Source organism: Notothenia rossii (genome assembly GCF_949606895.1).
Source record: "Notothenia rossii genome assembly, chromosome: 1".
Taxonomy (NCBI): domain Eukaryota; kingdom Metazoa; phylum Chordata; class Actinopteri; order Perciformes; family Nototheniidae; genus Notothenia; species Notothenia rossii.
This window is the reverse complement of record NC_136912.1, coordinates 15,488,437-15,512,631: the sequence shown is the minus strand read 5'-3', so window position 1 is coordinate 15,512,631 and position 24,195 is coordinate 15,488,437. Positions and strand designations below refer to the sequence as shown.

Genomic DNA, 24,195 nt, shown 5'->3' with positions numbered 1-24,195 from the left:
AGCACTGGGCTAAACCAATCAGGTGGCCTGAGGTCTATCCCAGGAAGGACCTACTCTATTAATCTGAGGAAAGGATCAAGCGCAAAATACTATGGAGGACAAGAGAAGACTTCAAGGCTGGATTATTGTAACACTTTATTATCAGGGTGTACCAAGAAGTCAGTCAAGTCGCTTCAGCTGATTCAAAATGCTGCAGCTCGTGTACTAACCAGAGTTAGGAAAAGGGACCACATTACTCCTGTTCTGGCTGCCTTACACTGGCTCCCTATAGAACACAGGATAGAATTTAAAATTCTTCTTCTCGCCTACAAAGCCCTTAATGGGCAGGCGCCATCTTACCTTAAAGAACTCATTATACCCTATTGTCCTACTAGGGCATTGTGTTCCAAGAATGCAGGGTTGTTGGTTGTTCCTAGAGTCTCTAAAAGTACAATGGGAGCCAGAGCCTTTTCTTATCAAGCTCCACATTTGTGGAATCAGCTTCCAGTTTGTGTTCGGGCGGCAGACACCCTATCCGTTTTTAAGAGTGCGCTTAAGACCTTCCTTTTTGATAAAGCTTATAGTTAGGGCTGATTAGATTCAGCTCCTAGTTTTGCTGATATAGGCTTAGTTTGTCGGGGGACATCTTACTTCTTCCTTCTCTCTGTCTATACCTGTGTACTCTCATGTTCCGATTAACCCAGCTTCCCCAAATGTCTTTCTTTTCGGTGTCTATATACGCCGGGTTCCGGAGTCATGGATGATCCTGCGGTCCTGTGTCCTGGATCGCGAGCCCTGGATCTTGAGTCATGGCTGTGGTCCTGGATCATAAGTCCTGGATGGATATCCTCGTGGATTCATCTTCCTATTATACACACATGCATTTCCAAACATTTGGACTACCTATGTTGTAAATGTATTATCTTTTCAATTTACACACGTCTGTCCGTCCTGGGAGAGGGATCCCTCCTCTGTTGCTCTCCCTGAGGTTTCTCCCATGTTCCCCTTTAAACTGTGGGTTTTCTCCGGAAGTTTTTCCTTGTACGATGTGAGGGTCTAAGGACAGAGGGTGTCGTATTGTCATACTGATATTCTGTACAAACTGTGAAGTCCACTGAGACAAATGTAACATTTGGCAGGCTAAAAATGGGTGTTCACATGGTACTGTGTAAAAACAAACAGGCTTGTATCCATTCATTGTGGACTTAAGTGAAATAAATCATTAATTTCAGCAGCACTTTGACACAGTACGGCTTTGACCCGTGTCAGTGTTGGTTTGGAATTAATACTATACTTTGGAATGGTGAGACAAGCGATCTGTTGTGTGAAAGCTAATTGACCAATCTGGTTCAAGTGTCTCGGTTGTATGATATGATTGAAGATTTAAAATGACATGATATTCCAGTGAAAATATGTTCAGTGACTGAGCTGTCACCAGGATGTTAAAGTCTTTCCCGTTGGAGTGAAATACACTTGAACAGACATAACTGACTATAATGGATGAAATGGCACATCACGTCCCCGTCAATTACAAGGAGTTAATTGCTTTTGAATTTGATATTGCAGAGTGTGTAGGTTGATTAACTCCGCTTCCAATTTATGACTCATTTAACATGCAGGTCACTTCTGCTTTTAAATGTCTGCTGACCTTTCAAAATGGGTTTGGCCATTTGGTTATCGTCTGATTTATTGGTGTTTGGACTGTCTCAATAATGCACTTACTTGTAGCCTCGAACTGTTGTGATATATATATACTGTTCAACATATTATTTTCACATCATTAACTTCCATTGTATATAGCCTACTGGGGGAAATGCATTTATATTATTTTATAAACTTATCATTTTAAACAAACAAATAATAATACAATCTTACAGATAAGCGATGAACTGTCATTCATGGCTCGGGTTTATTTAGCAAAAAAGCAAAATGGCCTAAATGTATTGTAGACTCAGGATGTATGTTTTTCATAGTTTTGCAGGTGGCATCTTCTGCCAAAATAGCTTGATGTCACCAGAGGAAGGGTGAAAGAAAACAAAGAACAGTTTCTCCCTGTGTTTCCAGTCACATCGTTACCATCTGTCCTAGTATGATATAAATGTTTAGTTTTTTGTTTTATTAACCCACAGATCCTGTGTTGATCCTCTCACAATTGTCTCAGTCATTGTGTTCTTAAGTGCTCATACTTCTTTGAGCAATTATAAATAAAGTAGACGAAAAGGCTTTAGTAATACAAAAATCCACACCTCAAATAAATGAAAGAACTAAACTGGGGCCTAAATGGACTGTTGCTGTGATGGTAACTGGCTCAAAAACAGTATTTGTACTGCCCTCTAGTGGTTCTTGAAAAAACGTACCCAGTTATTTTTTTGACCAGTTTACCTCACTTAAGTTTCACTTCTCTTGTGGGTTGAATGAGGACATTTAAAGTAGGATTTAAAGTTATGCAACATAATACAAATATGAAAAAAAAAATTACATTATTATATTTATTATCATATTCCTGTTTTCTGGACCTAACATCTGGACCAAAGGAGAGTTAATGGATTTTATCACTGCGCTATAACCTTTAAAGTGTCCTTAGTAGAGGCACATATGGGTCAATGAAGGGGTGTGTTGAGGCTGTGAAGCTCTCATGCTTGTGTATGAATGCATGGTTGTGTGTTGTGTTTAAATGAATAAGTATATATTCAAGCTCAGCAAATCTACCCTTTGTATATAAAGCATATTTTTGAATATGCTTTACTTTTTATAGGCATATTTTCAGCCCCCCCTCCTGTATTTTAGTCTATTTTAATTTAAGTTATGGATTTGATGCATTCTTTCTGCAGGCACTATTGCAATTTGTGGGAAACAATGAATCGGTGAAAGTTAAATGAAAACATACAGTAAAATATTGTTTCTTGTATGCATGTAAGGCAAACTAATATACGTGTGTACCCCTATGCAGATCTACTGACCAGGGCAGAGACAGAGGCTTTCTTCTCTCGGGTTTTCTTAGTTCTGCATCTGGACTGGTGCAGTGTGTATTTTAGGGAACCACATGCCACAGAGAATCACTCAATGCCACCCTTATTTTTTTAGGCAGCAACTGTTCTTAAAACAGAAACACACATTTATTGGTCGCACTTTATTTGAATCACCTTTCCTACTAGACTATAAAAGGTGTGTGCATTATAGTTGAACTATGGAGTACACAAATCAAGTGATACTAGAATTGATCCTTTCTGATCCTGAATAAGGTAGCTATTTCGTGTTGACTTATTCTACTCAATTCAAAAATATATAATGTTTAAATGGATCCACTGGAGTTTGTGTTTTTTATTATCAAGTTTTGGATAGCTTATCAAGGTGTCAACTTTCACATTATGCCTTATGCCAAGAACTGTTGTGCCTTGCATTTCAGACTGGGCCAACCTGTTTTTCCCCCACAAATAGCCAGAAGTCAGAAGAGTACAGTCATGATCAGTTTCCAGAATATATTTCTCCTGAACTATGACTCAAACAACTGAACATAACTCATAAGAGAGCACAGAGTTAGCTGGGAGGAGTCAATAGGTAAGCATGTTATCAATTTCTTACTTACAGGGCAAACTTGCTGCAAGTTTCGCTCCTCCAAATGTCTTGTACTTCACTCGCAATTAAATCAACGGTATAAATGCGTTGTTTACGGTGTGCATCATCACGAATTAGTGGAGCACTAACCGAATCGGCTGACCTATTTATGTGACAACACATCTGAAGCTCATTTTTAGTAGATCATTTTCGGATAATTTCACGGCTGACGCTGATATTGTTCTATTGGGCTACTCACCAATACAATGCCAAACTCCATAAATAGCTGGCGTCAACTTTAAATCCCTCATAGCCTACATTACGGTATGTTTTGTACATGTAGGTATTTTCAAACACTGTCTTCACCACGCCTTTCAAAAACATTACAGCTGGCTCGAGACATGCGTCTTCCATGCGCGACACGCAATCTTAGGAACTTGATCATACTGTAGGTTTGCTCTCTGTTTGTAGGAAGTTCGTAAGAATTTAACTCAAAGTTCCCTAGACGTCTGTTTATACTCTTGCATGGAACAGTTCAATTCTCTCGTGGACCTGGAGACAATGCTGGGGAAGTGAAACCCGAGTTTCAAATGTCTCACTTCCGTATGTTCTTGCTTTGCAGTGTGTGCTTCATAAACCTCTACTTAGACTCTTTGCTGTGCTGCTGAGGAGCAGATGTTGTTCTGGAAGTGAATGCCTTCGGTTTCAAATCCATGAAGTCTAGATTCAAAATATAAAATGGCAAGGCAAAATCCGGTAAGAACTGCAACTTTTATATGCAAAACGTTAGCTACACAATAGTGTTTATTGTGTCAATGTGACACTATCATGTTATGATTCCTAGTAATACCCATATGCCTACCGTAAAAGTAGCCTTATACTTACTATAGCCTATGCCTGTGTAAAAGAGATTTCTGTAGGCAGCTTTTGAAATGTATTAGATATTATATTTGTGAGAAATATAACTATTTTCCTCACTAAAACACATGGGGCATTCTACCGAATTACTACAAAGTGCGGTCCCACAACAAAAAACTATTTAACAAAACAATTAAGTATTCAGACACAGATATTTACTAAGAATATGTTATGGTCTACTTAAACATAAAGCATTACATTATTTAGTGATAAGCTTAATATACAAAAACATCATTTATGGGGTACTTTCTATTGGGAAGTAGCTGTCCCCAACCCTGATCTCAGATATATAAAAAACATGTCTATGAAGTGTTTTGCTCAAAATACCAAACAGATCACCCATTCTAGCCTCATTCCCCTCTATTTCAGCCTGTTAAAGTGCTGATTCTGGGTCAGTAGCTTAAAACATTCACACTTCAACACAAGGCATGTTATGAGTTAAGATTAAGCTATACATTTGAGGGAATATGATACAACATTGAGAGCAAAATACTGTGGTCACTACCGAAACACTGGATGATTTGTAAAAAAATAAGTATATTGACTTATCAACTAAAATGATATGATACCAATTGGTTTAATGTATGTTCAATTTCAACAATCATCAACTCTGGAATCAATATGATCAGTATTATGCATTTTAAAAGGAAAGTTTGTATTATGATTTTTATGAATTGTATAAATTGAACTTTGAAATTTGATTACAAATTAAATTGCATTGATTTAATTGTGAAAACCCTCAAGAAATATTTCTTAAAATACTATTTAGAGAAGGGAAGGTAAAACAATCTTAACAGGTTGAGGCTGATATTTGTCTTACGAGTTAGTCAAGACAGAGCTAAAGGAGGAGTAAATATTGTACTTTGTCAGAAACACAACTCCAAATATTTCCTAATGTTTCTCTTTATCTTGCGGATCTGTGCACAGGTAGCTGTTTGTTAACATACTTGCCATATTTACATATTAGTTAATACAATACTAGTGTTATTGTGCTTGTGCTTCCTACAATTTGCCAAACAAGCAAAAAGTACGTAGATTTAGGATTACACAGATTGATTTTCTTTCTCTTTTTTTAAAGGTTTTTGACACGATGAATGCCCTAAATTGCCTTCTCCCGACGATGATCATCATATGCTGCTTGATGCCGGGACCGCACAATTGCGTAGCTTTGCCGAGCAAGACTTCCTGCCATGTGCATGACAGTATAGCTGACTGCAGCCACCTCAGCCTCAGTGAGGTCCCTCAAAACCTTCCCAGCAACATCATCAGCCTAGATTTGTCTCACAACAGATTAAAAAGCATCACCCCTAAGTCTCTATCCCCATACCCGGCTCTCTGCCATCTCAGTGTCAGTCACAACAGTCTCACCAAGCTGGACCCGGGACTGTGCCAGACACTGCCTCTGCTGCAGACACTGAACATGGGACACAATCAAGTGCATGTGCTGAAGAAGGAGGACATGAATCATTGCGCCAATCTAACATGGTTGATTATGGCTGGTAATAAGCTAAAGCTACAAGGAGAGCCCTTCTCTGCACTACAGGTACAGATGCCACACGGATGAGTTGGATCAAAAATAGCTGGAGATACGTTTATTGTAAGGTTCATGAGCTATATGGGTGCGATAATGGTGACAAAAATGAGTAAAATAAGTGAATAGTTATTTTTCTGCCTCATTATTTCACTACAATATTTTGAAATGCCTCTTAAATATTTAATTAAATAACAAAAAAAAATTTTTTTTCTCCTTTCGTCATTCATAGAGACTTCAAGTCCTTGATGTGTCCTTAAACAAACTGCAGACAGCCAAGCTCGGCACTCAGATTCAGCTGCCCAACCTCGTGAGCCTCAATCTGGCTTTAAATGACTTGACCACTCTGAAGAAAGACGACTTTTTATTTCTTAACAATTCATCCTCTCTACTTGTCCTCAACATGTCATGTGTGCCTCTAAAAACGGTAAGAAACTTACCTAGAAATAGGAAAGGAAATATTGTTGTGAAAAGTGGAACCAGCGTTAGAAAGTAGTTAATGGAGAGCCATGCTTTCAGTTGTCTGTTTTGTTTCCCTTTTTTTGTCTCACTACAAGATATCTTTGTTTTGTTGTGTTGCAGTTGGAGCCTGGCAGCTTTAAACCCATTTCAGGCCTACATACTTTAATCATGGATGGAAGCAATATGGACACACTGGGTTTTTCTGAACTCTGCTCAGAGTTGTCAGCGACCACTATTAAGGCCCTGTATCTCCGGAAGATGAAGATGGCAAAACTCACAAACGCAACCTTTAAAGCGCTACAGAAAACAAATCTAACCTATTTGGATATGTCCCATAATGAAATGGTTAACATTGAAAACGGCTCATTTGTATGGCTGTCCAGGCTTCAGACACTTGTTTTGTCTGACAACAAGATTAAGCAACTAAACAAGAACACATTTCAGGGCCTCAAAAGTTTGAAAAAACTCCAAATGACAAAAGCTTTAGTGAAAAAAAACAACCCAACTATTGGAAATTTCTCCTTCCAACCCTTAAGTGCCCTGGAGAGTTTGATATTACAGAGAACAGCAGCTCAAGAAATCACAGAGCACACATTTACAGGCTTGACAAGTCTTAAAGAACTCGATATGAGCTGGAGTAGCTATAGCTCGCTCAGAAACATCAACAACAAGACCTTAGTCTCACTGGCGGGGTCGCCTCTCAGAAGGCTAAATCTCACCGGAACAGCTATTGCACAGATTGATCCTCAAAGCTTCTCTGTCTTGAGAAACCTCACCATGCTTCTCCTAGATTACAACTTTATCAAGCAAACTCTAACTGGGAAGGAGTTTGAAGGCTTGGATCAAGTTGAAGAGATTTACATGTCGAATAACCAGCAGACAGTCAATCTAAAGTCCACGTCTTTTGTTAACGTGCCCAAGCTTAGAGTCCTGACTTTGAGAAAAAGTCTTAAGGCCGAAGCTGTGAACCTGGATCCCTCTCCATTCAGCCCCCTGACCAACCTCACTTTCCTGGACCTCAGCAACAACAACATTGCTAATATCAGAGAAGATATGTTGAAGGGGCTTGCAAACCTGAAAGTGCTGAAGCTCCAGCACAATAACATAGCCCGTTTGTGGAAGAGTGCCAACCTTGGTGGGCCAGTGTTGTTCCTTAAACACACACCCAGGTTGGTAACTCTTCAGATGGATAGTAACGGGCTCGATGAGATACCAGCAGAGGCTCTAAGAGGGTTGGGTAACCTCCGTAACCTCAACCTGTCCTCCAACCTTTTTAATCGTCTTAAGGACACCATTTTTGATGATCTGGACTCACTGCGGGTTTTAAATTTACAGAAGAATCTGATCACAGCTGTGAGACCAGAAGTGTTCAAAACTCCTCTGGCCAACCTCAGCCTGCTTGTCATGGACAAAAATCCGTTTGACTGTACCTGTGAGACCATGCTGTGGTTTGTGACATGGTTAAATGGAACAAATAGGACCCATGTGCCGGGTCTCAGGGACCAGTATCTGTGCAACACTCCACTAGCTTACTTTAACCGCTCCATCATGGAGTTTGACCCCCTTTCTTGCAAAGACATGACTCCATTTCAGACCCTATACATACTGAGCAGCACTGCTGTCGTCATGCTGATGGTTACTGCATTTGTGGTGCGGTACCAAGGCTGGAGGATTCAGTTTTATTGGAACATATTGATCAATTGCACATTAGGATTTAGCGATGCCCACGTTGCAGAGGGCCGGGAATTTAAGTATGATGCTTACGTCATACATGCAGAGCAAGACAGCAGCTGGGTGGAGAGGAGACTTTCCCCTTTAGAAAATGACACGTGCAAGTTTTGTTTGGAGGACCGAGATTCACTGCCTGGTATGTCACAGCCTGCCTCAATCTTGGATAATATGAAAAAGTCCAGAAAAATCTTGTTTGTCGTCACTGAAACCCTTCTCAGAGACCCCTGGTGTACAAGGTAAATCAAACATACACTGCTGGATTTAGACTTATACAGAATCAAGCAAAATCTAAAATATGCCATTAGGAAATGTGTGATGTGTAGTTTATTTGGTATGGGTTTCATACTGTAGGTATTTATGTTACATATTGATAAAATTAGTTCTCACAGATTTGTGTCTCTTTTACCATTTTCTTTTCCTTATCCAGATTTATCGCCCAACATGCAATTCACCGGGACATTGAAGCCAACAGGGACTCTGTGATTCTGGTCTTCCTGCAGGATGTTCACGACTACAAGTTATCCCGATCACTCTACCTCCGCAGGGGCATGTTGCGTCCATGCTGCATTTTGGATTGGCCTGTCCACAAGGAGAGAGTGCCGGCCTTTCATCAGAAGCTCCTGATGGCACTTGGCATGACTAATCGATTGATGGACTGAATATATTTCATTGGGAGGAATGGGAAATTCCATCTTGAATATTAGTTCCTAGTATTTGTTCAGTGATTATGAATTGCAATCTGAATTTGCCCCCTTGTATATACACTTAAATGTATATATATTTTCATTGCACTGCAGCTTTACATTAACAACAATTATTCAAATGGTTTAAGTGAAAAGTGGTGTTCTGTGTGATCGCCATAATGTTGTTTTAAAAAAGCTTTAGCTTAACAGTTACATTTGTTTACCCATTCTTTTAAGAAATGTCCTGCTTGCCATCTAAAATAGAAAAGGCAATACTATTCCATGTTGTTTTCATTAACTTTTCCATTTATAAAGTGTTTGCTCAAAGGTTGGCTCAAGTCCAATAAATGCTTAAAAAAATAACCTTTATTTGAATTATTTCAGTTTTGATATTAATGGCAGGAAGTAGCTTTTGAAAGCGTCAATTAGGTAGAAAAACGATTTTATGTCTACCTTTATGAAGTAATCATATTGATAATTCATTATTGCATTGATGGAAAATCCCCGTAATTTTCCATAAAAGCAAGGAATAAATCGCCTCTTTGTGGTCAGCTTTAATATAGTGTCATCATGCTATCTAGTGGTTATAGTAGATCTGACCATGTACTGTCTGTTACTGTTTAATCTTGTAACAATTTGGTTTGAAACTGGTTTTCTTGTAAAGTTAAGTCACTCGTATTTGTTTTCTGTTTCCTAAAAGCTTAAAGCTGACTCATTTTCAGGGGCGTGTCAGGACTCAATTTATTCGGAAGCACAATTTGAGATTATTAAAGCTGATTTTTTATAAAGATACTGACATCAGCTGTAAGATATTCACTTCTGTACGTGTATGTTTGTATTCCAGAATGTGAACTCATGCAAGGTTGCTTAACTTTTAAATCTTGATAAATAAATGTCACATGACTTCAGTTTCCTCATGCTTTCAAGAGCACTAATGTTCAATCTCTGTTGAGACACAGTGTCACAGAGATGCTGATTCAACAGCAACAACAACCTACATTACACCGCAAAACCGGAAATGATCGGTCAGACCAAAAATATAACCACATGACTGGTAGCTGGAGAGGTGCCAGTTCACCTCCTGGGCCCTGCTGAGGTGCCATTGAGCAAGGCGCCAAACCCCCAACTGGCCCCGGACCGACTGGCTGACTCTCCATGTGCGTGTGTGCACAGTATATACCTCTGTGTATAAAACAGAGTGGAAGCTGAATTTCAACTGAATCAATAAAGGTCAATCTTCTTCTTAACAACAAATTACAGTAATTTAGTATTTTTGATATGACCTCAGTATCATCATGACCACAAAGAGAGCACATTAGACCAATTTTAAAACCTCGACGCTGACAATGCTTCAGAATCTTTTAAAAATATATTAATTGGTTTTGATGGTCTCAGTGGCCTTGGTCCTCGCTATGGAACAGATATGCTTTCAACTTATAAACCCTGGTGAACCCTCGGATATTATACAGTAGTACTGGCCTTTTAAAGACATTTAAAGGTCCCCTATTATACTGTTTTTCATCAATATATTATAGGTCTCAGATATATAAAAAACCTGTCTCTGAAGTGTTTGGCTGGAAACACCAAACAGATTACCCATTGTAGCATCCCATAAACCCCTCTGTTTCAGCCCTGTTTCAAAAGTGCTGATTCTCTGTCTGTTACTTTAGATGAAAATAAGGAGCCCCTCCCCACGCCCCTCTGAGAGATATTTGGTTAAAAAGAACACAATGGTGGTCTAGGAGATTCAGGTGAAAAGGTAGGTCGGTGTTACCTTCGTTGGTGATTGGCTAATGGTTACACAAGACAAAAAAATCTTTGTGACATCATAAAGTGGCCAAAATCTGATCAGGACATTTTCAGACAGGTTTTTATATAAATGGATCAGGACAAAAAGTGAGTGAATATGTTTTTTCCTGAAACTTTCAGAATCTCTTTACACAGACGGGACGCATGTTTATATATAAAAGACCTGAAAACTTGGATTTGTTTTGGAACAATAGGTCCCCTTTAAAGTAAAAAAAAAAAAAAGGTTATTATTATTATGGCCTGCGACTGTCAGCTCATTGCACACCTTTTATTTGTCTATTTTGTATTTAATTTATTTTTTAGTTAAAGTTGTATTCACTGTGTTAGTGTAAATATTTTTGGTATTAGTGAATTATGTTGGTATTAGGTGTTGTTTTGTCTCCTTATTATTCACAATAATTCTATACAAATGGTTTTAATTATAAATATCACAAAAATAAGAGTGGTATTTATGAACCAATCAAGTTGGACGTGACATCAAAGTATTCACAATGACAACGAGAAAATAAATAGGACAAAGGCCTTGGTCAGGGGCCAGTCTGATACCAACAAGTAAATAATTAACATCTTGATCATATATTATGTGTCAACATATTCAACTCATCATCATGTATTCCCCTCCACATTTAATACTCTAATGCAGGGCTATTCAACTACACATTCAGTTGGGCCAGATTTTATAACTACAAAATTCAGCTGGGCCAGACATTCAGCAGCCTGTAAAAAGCGGGTAGTGACACATTTTAAACCAACACATATTACTGCGATGAAAAACATGCAATTTTTATTCATTGTTCATCTAACAAAGGTAGGTCAAAAAGTGCATAAAAACACAACAAATTAGCATTAATTGAACAGAATCTGAAAAAAAAGTGCACAGTTGTAGCATTACATTTGTTTGCTTTAGAAGTCAAATATTCAGGTTATTCTTTTTGAACCAGGCACATCACAAAGTGCATTTACTGAATACAATAATAGCAGTCTTAATAAATGTCCTCACATACAAAAAAAACAGCTAAAGAGCTCCAATGCAACACAAAGAGGTAGTACTGTAGCAATATTTTTTCACTTTTCAAGTAACAACCAAAAAAAACATACGTTTTGGTCACATTTGACCCAGACACATTACAAAGTGCACTAAAATGAATACAGAAAGAACTGTCAAACCCTTCAGTGCACAAACCCATAACAAGGGATACGGGTAACTATATGAATGAATACTACACTACACGTCTACTATAGTAAACTAGGTGCTTACTATCACCTCATTTGTGATTTGTCATCGCTGACTTTCTCAATGGGAGAAGGGACATTTTTTGTTTTGAACAAGAGCAGTGATTTTTGGCTCATAGGATGTCAATGCAATCCTAAGACATTGGTGAATAGTGCTGTCAGTCAGGGAGCAGCGAGTGCTACTTTTGATTGAGTTCATGTGTGAAAAGCTTGATTCACATGTGTATGTTGATCCAAACATACTGAGCACACAGATCGCTACTTTCTGAACGTTAGGGAACTGCTGTTTTTTGACATCACTCCAAAACTTCGCTGGCCCGTTAGTGCGCTGCATGTCAATAAGCTCCAGTGTATATTTCCCCTTGTCGATGCAGGGGACCACTTCCTTTGCTCCGGTTGATACGCCCCCCTCTATTGCAACAGTGAAGGGGTCTCTGGCAAAGCCCATCATCACGTCTGTGGGCAGAGCAAGTCCATCCAATCGACCGGCAAAGTTCTCTTTCAACCTCGCAATGAAATCTGTCATCACATCCTTGATTTGTGCCGGAGATGTGATGTGTTTAGGGAGCGTCGGAAAATGCAGTATCCGATCTGCTCCACAAGATCAATTACCGTTTTGTCTCTGTTTACGCTTCAGAGTTGAGAGGGACATGTTTTAGAGTTGCTATCATAGGACCACCGTTACTAGCACCACTAGATGCACTTTCAAAAAACGTGCTGCGTTGTGGTTTGGTGGTTTATATGCAACGCGGAGTGTTGCGTTCATCGTCTGTACTATTGTAGGAATTTGGCTACGGGAGGCTGGGCCACTCGGGAGTTGGTTCTGGGCCGCCAGTTGAATAGGCCTGCTCTAATGTATCTCCCTACTATCTCCCATGTTATGCATCTCCTTTTTCCTTTTAGGGCATTACATAATAACAGCCAAATGAGAATACATACTGGGCTTAGCTAAGTTATTATCTGCCAGTGGACGGGCTGCAGAGAAAAGGAGGGGCAAACACATGTCACATGTCCGCAGCAAAGGCACAAGTGTTCAGCCCTCCAGCTATTTGAACACACACAAACACAGACACAGCAGACACGATGGCAGTGTTACTCGGTACTTACACTATTGCTTTATTTGGAACCAGCTTTGTCATTGCTACTCTGACTTACATCACCTACAGGCTGCTCAGTGGTTACCTGCAAACATGGTTCACAATGAAGCCTATTCCAGAGTTGGAAGGAACATATCCGATCATTGGAAATGCACTAATGTTCAAAAACAATCCAGGAGGTAAGACAAAAATCAATATTCTGCTACAGGAGGCTGCATATGATACAAAAGACTTGACTGAAAAAGTTAGTGTTTGCTTGATGCTGTATAATTACTGTAAGTGTGTAATTATATTGATTTTTTTCAGATTTCTTTGGTCAAATTCAGGATTTTATCCGTGAGTTCAGGGATGCACCGCTATTTAAAATCTGGATTGGAACACTTCCATGTGTGATTTTGTTTCATGCTGAGAATGTTGAGGTACAGTGACTGACAACTCTACATTTAAACACCAAGTATGCAGTCAGTGGGTGTATCTGTGAATGTCCACATGTAATTTCTTCTGAATATGTAGTCTCAGTAGTTGAATAAGAGTAAAACTGTGTGTCTTTTTTTTTATGCACATTCTTTGTAAATCAATTATACTCAAAGTGTTCACAACAAATATATTAGCAAAACACCCACATATTGAAGCACTTTCGTTCATTATACACTCATTAAATGAAGCAGAAGCATGCTACGTTGAAACTCAATCCAGCAAATCACCCTGAATAGACCTTAACCTCTCACTCCCTATGATAACATGATCTTTTGAATGTCATTGCACTTTCACACACTGCAGCCACTGCTACATGATTGCAACTGTGCACGTCTGTGTTATGCCCCTAATATGGGGAAAATATAAGACAAAGGAAACAGAGACGATGTTAGCTTGCTTCAAGTCTTATGTATTATGCCCGCCAACAACATGGTACACATAGCACGCTGTATAATACAGAACATGGATTCTTGATATAAAACAACCACTAACAATGCGCGTACTGCAAACATACATCCAATTTAACACACAAGATGTCACTTTTTAAATGCACAGTACAAACATACATATCCAAATTAACACCCAAACTCCCCTTCTTGGAGCTAAACTACACTATCATAGCTAGCTGCGCTAGCATAGCTAACGGCGCTCGCAAAGCTAGCATACACAGCTACAACAATTACAGAACCTAGAGAAACCCTCCAAAAATACCTCTAACAACTATCACTATTCACATTAATATTATACACAGTCAGTCTACATATATAACGTTTCTCACGGATGAACTCACCTAATATGGGGAAAATATAAGACAAAGGAAACAGAGACGATGTTAGCTTGCTTCAAGTCTTATGTATTATGCACCCGCGGCAAGCAACACGCGCCCTCTGCTGGACAGACCCGGAAGGTCATCAACCATGACTTATATCTATTACATCTGCAGCTTTTGAATAACAACATTGCTGTTTCATTGGTTATTCTTTCTTACGTTTACATTTTGTTTTGCACTTGTTGCTTGTAGACCGTTCTGACCAATGCGGTTCATATGGAGAAATCCTATGCATACACCTTCCTTCACCCTTGGCTTGGAACTGGACTTCTTACTAGGTATCATTCTCTGGCTCCTTCTGCTTGATATTAAAATACTGTTGTGATGATGATCATAAAATAGCACACATCTGGCTTTAATACGTAAAAAGAAAAACAAAGTCCTAGCATAAAGAAAACTCTGGCTGGCTTTAAACAACAACAAAGACAACAAAAATATCATCTCAACCATAACATAATAGGACCATGAGTCCCAGATGCATACTATAGAGTGAGTCCAGAGGTAGAAGAAGTAGTCAGATTCTTTATTAAAGTAACATTTAAAGCACCAGATATCTTTTTTTATTTTTTTTATTACAATTATTGGTGCATTCATTTGTTCACCACTTCACTGTTGAACATGGCAAATGTTGGGTTTGTTGGAATTATTTTATACACTACTGTTTAACCTATAATAGTATAATATAATATGTGTGGATGTATGTCTTGTATTAATAACTTACATTTGCAAAGCAACTAGTAACTAAATATGTAAAATAAATGTAGTGGAGTAAAAAGTTCAACATTTCCCTCAAATGTAATAAAGTAACAGTTCAAACTAGCATAATGTAAACATCCTTAAGTAAACTTCAAGTACCTAAATGTATTACTTAAGTACAGTAAATGTATTTTGTTACATTACACCACTGACTAAGTCTAAGAAGGTACTTAGTTGCAGTGTATTTACATTGAAATAAAAAAAACATTGTTTATATCAGCCAGAAGGTGGTGGTAGAGAATTATGAATGTTTCAAAAAGTGAATTGCATAGTAATTTGTGGACGTTTGGGGTGAGGGTTGATAACGTTTAAGGGATTACCACTATTAATGTGGTTCATTTACATGGATTATTTGTAATCAATTATTAATTTAAACTGAAGGTGGTGTTTGAAATAAAAGGATCACCGCCCGGGGAACAATAGTGTGTGTTCCAGTGGAAATACCAGGAAAAAAGGCCAGAGGTTCACTCCAAGTTTATTCTGTTGTTATCAGGTCCACAACCAATTCTATTTAGGCTAAGGCTTGTAACACAAGGTCTCTAAAGTCTAATGAATGGTATATGTAGAGCACATAAGATGAGGTTTGGAGATATGGAAGGAGTCAGCGGTGCAATAAATGTATTGATGAGTAAAAGAATGGTATGTAGCAGATGCTAAAATAACAAACAACAACAAATGTGTTGAGAATAGAGGAGCCGTCGATAACTAACTCCCTAAATGTTCTAAAATGTCAAAGGGAAAATCTTAACCAAAAGTTCATCATTGCCACTTCTGTCATTTGGTTTCATCCTGTACCTTGACGTAAGATTTATATAAGGATATTTAAATAGGATGTTGTTCTTCCAAACCCTTTAACTCTCCTTGTTGTCTTCTTCTTTTGGTCAGCACTGGCCCTAAGTGGCGTCAGCGGCGGAAGATGTTGACCCCCACCTTCCACTTCTCCATCCTGACAGAGTTCTTGGAAGTGATGAACGAGCAGGCGGAGATCCTGGTGGAGAAGCTGGAGAAGCAGGCGGGGAAGGGTCCATTTAACTGCTTTAATCACATTACCCTGTGTGCCCTGGACATTATATGTGGTGAGTATATTTGAAGTGAATGTGACTAGGACAATAAGAAAGATGTCCAACAAATGTCCAACATTTCTTTTTCAGAAACCGCAATGGGAGAGAAGATTCACGCCCAGAGTAATTCTGACTCAGAATATGTTAAGAGTGTGTACAAGTGAGTAATTTTGTCATCACAACACAGACAATAATAGAGTTATTGGGTCAAATTGTATGATTATTATGAATATTTTGCCTCCATCCTAACTTTTTGTCTTTAGGATGAGTGACATTATCAGCCGCAGACAGAGGACACCTTGGTTTTGGCCTAACTTTGTGTACAATTACTTTGGTGACGGACGGGAGCATGACAGGACACTCAAAGTCCTGCACTCCTTTACAAACAAAGTGAGTAATGAAGCCTGTGGTTTGAAAATCTAAATGTGGAGAATGTGTGGAATCAATATAAAGCATTCAGCCTTAACCCTCATTTCCTCTCAGGTGATACATGAAAGATCTGAAAAAATGTCCCATATTGAATCAGATAACGACTCTGACAATGAGACAAAGAGAAGACGAGCATTTCTGGACATGCTCTTGATGACCACCGATGAAGATGGCAACAGGATGAACAATCAGGAAATTCAGGAGGAAGTGGACACCTTTATGTTTGAGGTTGGTGGTTAAAAATATACAACTAAGAATATGTACGTATGTATGTATGTATTTATTTCTCCTCGACATACATGCACATTCCTAACGCTTCTCTGTGTCTGTTGAATGTGTACAACAACACATTCACTATAATAACTTTATTCTTTTATGGCTCATTTTCAAGCTTTTTTCTGTGTCCCCAAGTGGTCCTAACAAAATCTATTAACCCAGCCTCACAGTCGTAAGTATTTTCTATTAAATGTGTATTCAACTCCCCTTTTTCTGCAGGGCCATGACACTACAGCAGCCTCCATGAACTGGGTCGTGCATCTGCTGGGTGCCCACCCCGAGGCGCACAGCCGAGTTCAACAAGAGCTCCAGGAGGTGTTCGGTAACATGCCCTCTCCCCAAATACCAAAACCTTCCCACTATCATGACATCATTTGTTTTCCTTCCCAAAGGCCTTTTGACTCAGATGTATCTGTTACAAGTCTAATGGGGCTTATACAGAGATATTAGCTGTGAAAATATTTGCCTAAAAACACAAAGAAGAATTGAATTATTTTCCCTCCTTTGTGGATTTACGATGGCCTCAAAGCATTTTTCCATGACGTAAGCTGGATGGCTCTGTTGAAGTAACAGATGCTAAGCTAACACCAGGTTGATGTTCTGTATTTTGTTGTTATAGGCCTATTTAAAAAAAACAAATGTCAATGTTAAATTATTATTTACATGACCTAACTGCAGATTTCTATATAATCAATTTGTTCCCTTAATAATTGTCAAATTAGATAAAAGGTCAGGTCATCTATAGAAATGTAGGCAGTAAAGCAGTGACTTTTGAACTCCTAATTAAAAGCAACATATCAATGGTGTGTGTCACTTAAACAATGTGGTACTATCACACTCTTATCTACCATAGAAGTAGAATATATGTCAAGGATATAGAAGTAGGAGAAAGTGCAAAACGTTAGCAGTCTGACCTCATTTACACCCTGTGAGGTTTATGTACTGCGTTCTGACTTGAACACTGTTTTTGTTTATTGGACAAAGGTACATCTAACCGGCCTGCTAACATGGAGGACCTGAAGAAGCTCAAATACCTGGAGTGTGTGATCAAGGAGGCCCTGCGACTGTTTCCCTCTGTGCCTTTCTTTGCCCGCAACATTGGTGAAGACTGCCATATCAGTGAGTGATCACACTTCAATCAAATTATGTATTAGATAAGAAGCCAGGGTAGGCCAGTCTTTCACCTGAAACATTATTTATTTGTGAGATTACATTTATTATATGATGTTGTTTGACCTTTGTTACTGAACTTTGGACTCATTTGTAGCAATTTCACCTTTTACCTATTCCTCAATACAAAATATGATTACAAAGTTATCTAAATCCTTAGGGATGATGGCCAAAGTAGAACAATAAGACCCACCGTTGTATAACAGTAACTCAGTTTATTTATACCTGTAGATGGTTTCAAGGTGCCCAAAGGCGCAAATGCCATCGTTGTGACCTACGCTCTCCACCGTGACCCGCGCTACTTCCCTGAGCCCGAGGAGTTCAGGCCTGAGCGCTTCCTGCCTGAGAATGCAGTGGGACGGCCTCCGTATGCGTACATCCCCTTCTCCGCTGGACTCCGCAACTGTATCGGTAAGAAACGGGAAAGGTTTGATTGTCTATAGTTGATCAGATCCGTCAAGCATGTTTTCCAGATTTTCCTCAGAGATTCTCTGGAGAGTAACCACGGATTGTGTTTGTCTTTAATCCCCCTCAGGTCAGCGTTTCGCTCTCATGGAGGAAAAGGTGGTCTTGGCAGCCATCCTGCGTAACTTTAGTATTGAAGCTTGTCAGAAACGTGAAGATCTACGGCCATTAGGAGAGCTCATCCTGCGACCAGAGAAGGGCATCATTATTAAACTGGAAAAGAGAATTTTATCAAACTAGCACCTGCTCAGGTTGACAGAAGATATGCACTAAATACATTGACCTTTGTGATCTTTATTTACACCGCTCTCAAGGGGGTGGATTCTTTCTTTTTTTTTTAAATGGTCTTTGAGCATCAGGTAGAGTTGTGATCTTGGAGTTTGGATTTTACAATATTCTCACCATTGTCTTCATAATTACAAAAAACTAATCTTTATGACAATAATTTAAGACATATTGTTTTCTTTCCTTGAATTAGCTACATAATGCACAACTCAAACTCAACAACAACAACAACAATCAAGAATGTAGAAAAAAAATCCCTTTAAAAAGATGTAATTTAATTGTAAGTATTATATTGCTACGAAGAGCTAAGCAATGCCAGTATTTTGGAACTATTGTTAAAGGTTAATAAAACTTTCTTTAATAAATGTAGCTTTTGAAATACATTTTGATGATGGTGTCCCTGGTTTTTGTCACTGCCAACCAGCTTAACAGTTACATTTGTGTACCCATTCTATTAAGAAATTTACTTTTTGTCATCTAAAGAAAATGTTTGCTAAAAGGTTGGCTCAAGTCCAATAAATGCTTTAAAAAAAAAAAAACTTTATTTGAACTATTTCAGTTTTGATATTTATTTATGGCAGGAAGTGGCTTTTGAAAGCATCAATTAGGTAGAAAAACGATTTTATGTCTACTTTTATGAAGTAATCATATTGATAAGTCATTATTGCATTGATAGGAAATCCCCGTAATTTTCCATAAAAGCAAGGAATAAATCGCCTCTTTGTGGTCAGCTTTAATATAGTGTCATCATGCTATCTAGTGGTTATAGTAAGAAACGAAACATTTTTCTTTGCTTAACCCAGTTGTAATTGTACAACATTACTTTAAGCTATCCTAAAAAAGTCAGTAAATGTTTTTTGTTTTTTTAAATATTACATTTACATAGTCAAAAGGTCCTTTTGTTCAGCCTCACAATGCTGTTGGGTATTAAATGTGTTTATAGGTCCAGCCCTCTGGCCATACACTCACACAACTTCCGAATCTTCAAACGAGCAACATCTCTTTGTTTTATTGAACTGGATTTGTCAGATTCAAGTAAGTAAAATGCTTAAAAAAAAATTTGTTGGGATTATTACAATGTCTAGAACATGTACATATTCAGTTATTGCGGAATGCGTTCATCAAATTTGATTTTGAGCAGCTTATGTCTTTGTTGCAATATTACATACCTGGGTCAGTGTGGGAGTCAAAATAGCATGTGCATCCCTTCTTATATGTTCACATATGGAAATAAAACACAAATAGAAATATAATGTCTTTGATAATTCACTATATTTAAGTTCTTAATGTGTCCTCTGTTAAGATGTTGAATTAACACCAGAATTGAATAAATTATTACATTATTTCTGATAAAAGTATGTGAAATTATATCTCTACTAGGGCTGCACGATATTGAAAAAAACTGACATTGCGATATTTTTTTCCCCTGCGATATATATTGCATTTTTTTTAAATTATATTTAACGGGATGAAGGATTTTAGTCATGGACGTCTGGATCTTAACTGGTTGACTCATCATACCTTAAGTCATGATCTAACATGTCATGATAATGCATGTTGCTTATCCTTAATTAAGGGGGTTAATCTGTGAATGAAGAAGAGAAGAACCTTTTTGTATCCAAAATAGTTCCAGATGGCAGATGTTGCTTTTCTTTTTGGAAGTAAATCTTAATTCTCACCGGTATTGTCCTCCTTTGCCTCGCTAATTTTTTACCGGTGTTTTGATGGTCTGCAAACTAGCGGGGCGGGGCCTGCTGTGATCTGATCAAGAATGATTGTGATTGGTGGTTTGCTGTGCATGCAAAGCCTGCATGTCACTCACTCAAGTACCCCTGACATGAGAGCCGAACAACTTTTCCTTTTGTAGCAAGCAGCAAAATAATTATAACATGACGTTTTTGAGTAAATTTACCTACTTAATATCGCCCGTCCTAAAAAAAAAGAAAAAAAAAAAAGATATATTAATAAAAAAAATTAATAAAATCGCACATCCCTGCGATGAGAATATCGCGCATGCGCATATCGCGGTTATCGCCATGACACGATATATCGTTCAGCCCTAAAGCAATATTTTAAACTCTACTTGTATCTTATCAGTTAATTTGTTACAAAAATACATTTAACCCTTCTCTGGTTCTGGCAGAAACATTTCTTTCTGAAATGTGTTGGGACACTTGGATGTATCCCTTTTAGTATGATAATTAGCCTGTTATCATTAGCCAGACAGCATTGTGTGACTTGTTGAACTGGTTTATCTGCATGTGTCACGAACGAGCTGAGAACCAAAATGCAACACACGGGAGACCAGGGAAAGTCGGTAACCAGCTTTATTACAAATTGTTTCAACTGAACAGTTCTGGTATAAGACAAACCGGCAAACAGTAGGCAAAGGGCTGGTCGATGACAGGCGAGGGTTCCAGGAGTAGGCAAGACGGGAGATGCAGGTACAGGCAGGGTCAGGGAGCAGGCGAGGCAGAATAGTCCAGGTACAGGCAGGGTCGGGAAACAGGCGAGACAGAATAGTCCAGGTACAGGCAGGATCGGGAAACAGGCGAAGCAGGCTGGTCAGGGATAAGGCAAGGTCGAAACCGGGAGAGCAATCTGGGAGGTAATGCAGGAAAGACTAGCATGCTGCAAAGTACGATCTGGCACTGATGTGAAAGTGAAGGGTGTGATATAGTACTAGAGCTGATGGGTGTAACAGAGTGTGAGAGAAACAGGGTGTGACTACCAGGTGACTAAGGTGACTGAGAAATGCAGAAAATATGTGAGTGAGGGAGCAGACTGTGACAGCATGTGTGGGTGTAGGTATTCCTTTTATTATGATAATAGACGGGATTGTGTGACTTGTTGCATTGGTTAACCTGCATGTATGGGTGTAGGTATTCCTTTTATTATGACAATAGGCTAAGCCATGTGACTCAAGTGTACAATGTAAATAGGATTCAGATACTTGTTGCATTGGGACACCTGGAAGGGGGTGGTGCATGCATTCCTTTTAGTATGATAACAGGCTAAGCCAGACCGAATGAACACTTGTTCCACCACCCTATCTATTCCTTCAGGTAATCTATTACAATATAATAAGCATATGTATTATTGATACATATTTATTAATTACTTTTTCCATTTCAGAATGCCAACAGCAAAGAGAGGTCCTCGATTCAGTGTGCAGGATGTGATTGCTGCCATCCAAAAAGGAGAAAATTAGTTTGAGATGGAATCAGAGGACAGTGACACTGATATGCCTTGTGTCATCCTTTGCTGGACTAGACCTTGTGCAGAAAATTCAACGCTGGGATAAAGCCAACAAAATCTATGTAGAAGTTGAGAGGCCTTACATTGTGGGTACTTACAACAAGTGCATGGGAGGTGTGGATTTGTTGGACTCGTTTACGGCCAAATACAAGTTCCCCATGAAGTCCCGACGCTGGTACGTTAACATCTTCTGGCACACCATCATCCTTGCTGTGATCAATGCCTGGCTCCTCTACAAGCGGGAGTGCAAAGCTCTAAGGATGCCAAAGCAGGAGATCCTGAATTGGAGACCGTTTCAGGCAGATCTAGCATCGTCTCTCATCCTGGTAAGAATGCATTTCTGCTATTTGCCGTTTGTAATATCTTTTTATATTTCACTGTAATATTTTTGTCTTGTATCCTAATGTATTTTTGACACGTATCTTGATTGATTCTGTTCTAATCAGGTGAACACAACTCCTCTGAAAACACCCAAGAGAGGACGACCATCGTCAGGCAACGTGAGCCAAGCACTGACAGTGACATCAAGGAGCCCGTTGAACGCTCAGAAGAGACCATCCTCAGGTGATGGGAGTCACAGGACCCTATCCAAGAGATCAAAACCTCCACTGGATGTACGCATGGACCTAATGGCACATTTTCCAGTGAACACAAAGAGGACGCTGCAGACACTGCAGTAAAGGGTACACAAACACACAATGCACCAAGTGTGACGTCCGTCTGTGCTTATCCGACGACAGAAACTGTTATTGGGACGACCATTGTATTAATATTTAATAAATTACTATTCATAAACAAATATGACTGATGTGTGATTATTATTCATGTTATGATATAGCGCTAAGTAAACAATCAATCCTGCAAATCAACCCTTAGTTGTTCAATATATTTAGTCAGACTATGTGAGTAGAAAAAAGAAATTATGCTCCCACCTAAGGGCAACGTTGCAATATTAAAACATTTCCCTTATAACTTACCAAAATGTAAAGAAATTGAAAACTCTTTCATTTCTACTCCAGAGTATATATAATAATATATTTGGGCTTTACAGGGTTAAAACACAACTAATGATCTGACCATGTACTGTCTGTTACTGTTTAATCTAGTAAAAATGTTTAGAAACTTATTTTTCTTGTAAAGTTAAGTCACTCGTATTTGTTTTCTGTTTCCTAAAAGCTGCCTAACTTCCAGGGGCGTGTCAGGCTCTATTCACTCTGTGGCACAATTAGAGCTCATTAAAGCTGATTTTTATAAAGATACTGAGATCAGCTGTAAGATATTCACTACTGTATGTGTATGTTTGTATTCCAGAATGTGAACTCATGCAAGGTTGCATAACTTTTAAATCATGATAAATACAAATGACATGACCTCAGTTTCCTCATGTGCAATCTCAGTTGAGACACGGTGTCACAGAGATGCTGATTCAGCAGCAACAACAGACTACATTACGCTGCAAAACCGGAATGACTGGTCGGACCAAAACAAAATCTGTTCTCGCTATTGAACAGATTTGCTTTCAAACTATAAACCCTGGTGAAACCCCAGGTATTATAGTACTGGCCTTTTAAAGGAATTTAAAGTAAAAGAAAAGAAAAGTTATTATTATTATTATGGCCTGCGTCTGTCAGCTCATTACATACCTTTTATTTATTTATTTTTGATTTAATTTATTTGTAGTTATAGTTTTTTTTAACATAGTCACTGTGTTAGTCTAAATATTGTTGTATACCTGTGTAGGTTTCTAGTAGTTGCTCCAAATATCTGGAACAAACTACCAAAAACCTGCAGGTCCGCTGCAACTCTGAATACTTTTAAGTCCAGACTGAAGACTTTTCTTTTTGCCGCTGCTTTTAATTGAACTATATCTTAAACTGCACTGTAAACTTTTATTCATGTATTTTGTCTTTTAATGTTTAATTTGTTATCTTTGCTTTTTAATGACTGTTTTTAAATGCCATTTTCTTAATGTCTTTCATTTTTGTAAAGCACTTTGAATTGCCTTGTGTTGAAAGGTGCTATATTAATAAACTTGCCTTGCCTTGTGTTCAGTGAACTATTTTTGGTATTAGTGAATTATGTTGGTATTACTGTAGGTGTTGTTTTGTCCCATTATTATTTACAATAATTCTATAAAAGGGTTTTAATTATAAATATCACAAAGGTAAGGATATCATTTATTAACCAATGA

General features: G+C 38.4%; 3 protein-coding genes across 5 annotated transcripts; all 3 read left to right on the top strand.

Moving 5' to 3' along the window:
- The first annotated feature begins 3,381 nt into the window (after positions 1–3,381).
- On the top strand, positions 3,382–9,767 carry tlr3 (toll-like receptor 3). 3 transcript variants are annotated; one of them, XM_079642733.1, is made up of 6 exons: positions 3,382–3,537; positions 4,157–4,290; positions 5,531–5,995; positions 6,216–6,410; positions 6,566–8,412; positions 8,604–9,767. In XM_079642733.1, exons 2-6 carry the CDS (start codon positions 4,273–4,275, stop codon positions 8,833–8,835), a joined length of 2,757 nt encoding a protein of 918 aa, XP_079498859.1. In that variant the 5' UTR covers positions 3,382–3,537; positions 4,157–4,272; the 3' UTR covers positions 8,836–9,767. The 3 variants fall into 3 exon arrangements, with proteins under 3 accessions (XP_079498859.1, XP_079498861.1, XP_079498860.1); XM_079642734.1 differs by lacking the exon at positions 3,382–3,537 and adding an exon at positions 3,658–3,858; XM_079642735.1 differs by lacking the exon at positions 4,157–4,290 and having other exon boundaries at positions 3,394–3,537.
- Positions 9,768–12,932: 3,165 nt separating this feature from the next.
- On the top strand, positions 12,933–19,135 carry LOC307021333 (cytochrome P450 4V2-like). The gene is made up of 11 exons (XM_079653355.1): positions 12,933–13,177; positions 13,305–13,417; positions 14,497–14,582; positions 15,946–16,136; positions 16,212–16,281; positions 16,385–16,511; positions 16,605–16,778; positions 17,046–17,148; positions 17,811–17,945; positions 18,228–18,407; positions 18,532–19,135. Exons 1-11 carry the CDS (start codon positions 12,985–12,987, stop codon positions 18,699–18,701), a joined length of 1,542 nt encoding a protein of 513 aa, XP_079509481.1. The 5' UTR covers positions 12,933–12,984; the 3' UTR covers positions 18,702–19,135.
- A 144-nt stretch (positions 19,136–19,279) lies between these two features.
- LOC307021604 (uncharacterized protein) lies at positions 19,280–24,051 on the top strand. The gene is made up of 2 exons (XM_079653855.1): positions 19,280–22,330; positions 22,451–24,051. The coding sequence occupies exons 1-2, from the start codon at positions 22,112–22,114 to the stop codon at positions 22,682–22,684; spliced, it is 453 nt and encodes a 150-aa protein (XP_079509981.1). The 5' UTR covers positions 19,280–22,111; the 3' UTR covers positions 22,685–24,051.
- The last annotated feature ends 144 nt before the right edge of the window (positions 24,052–24,195 follow it).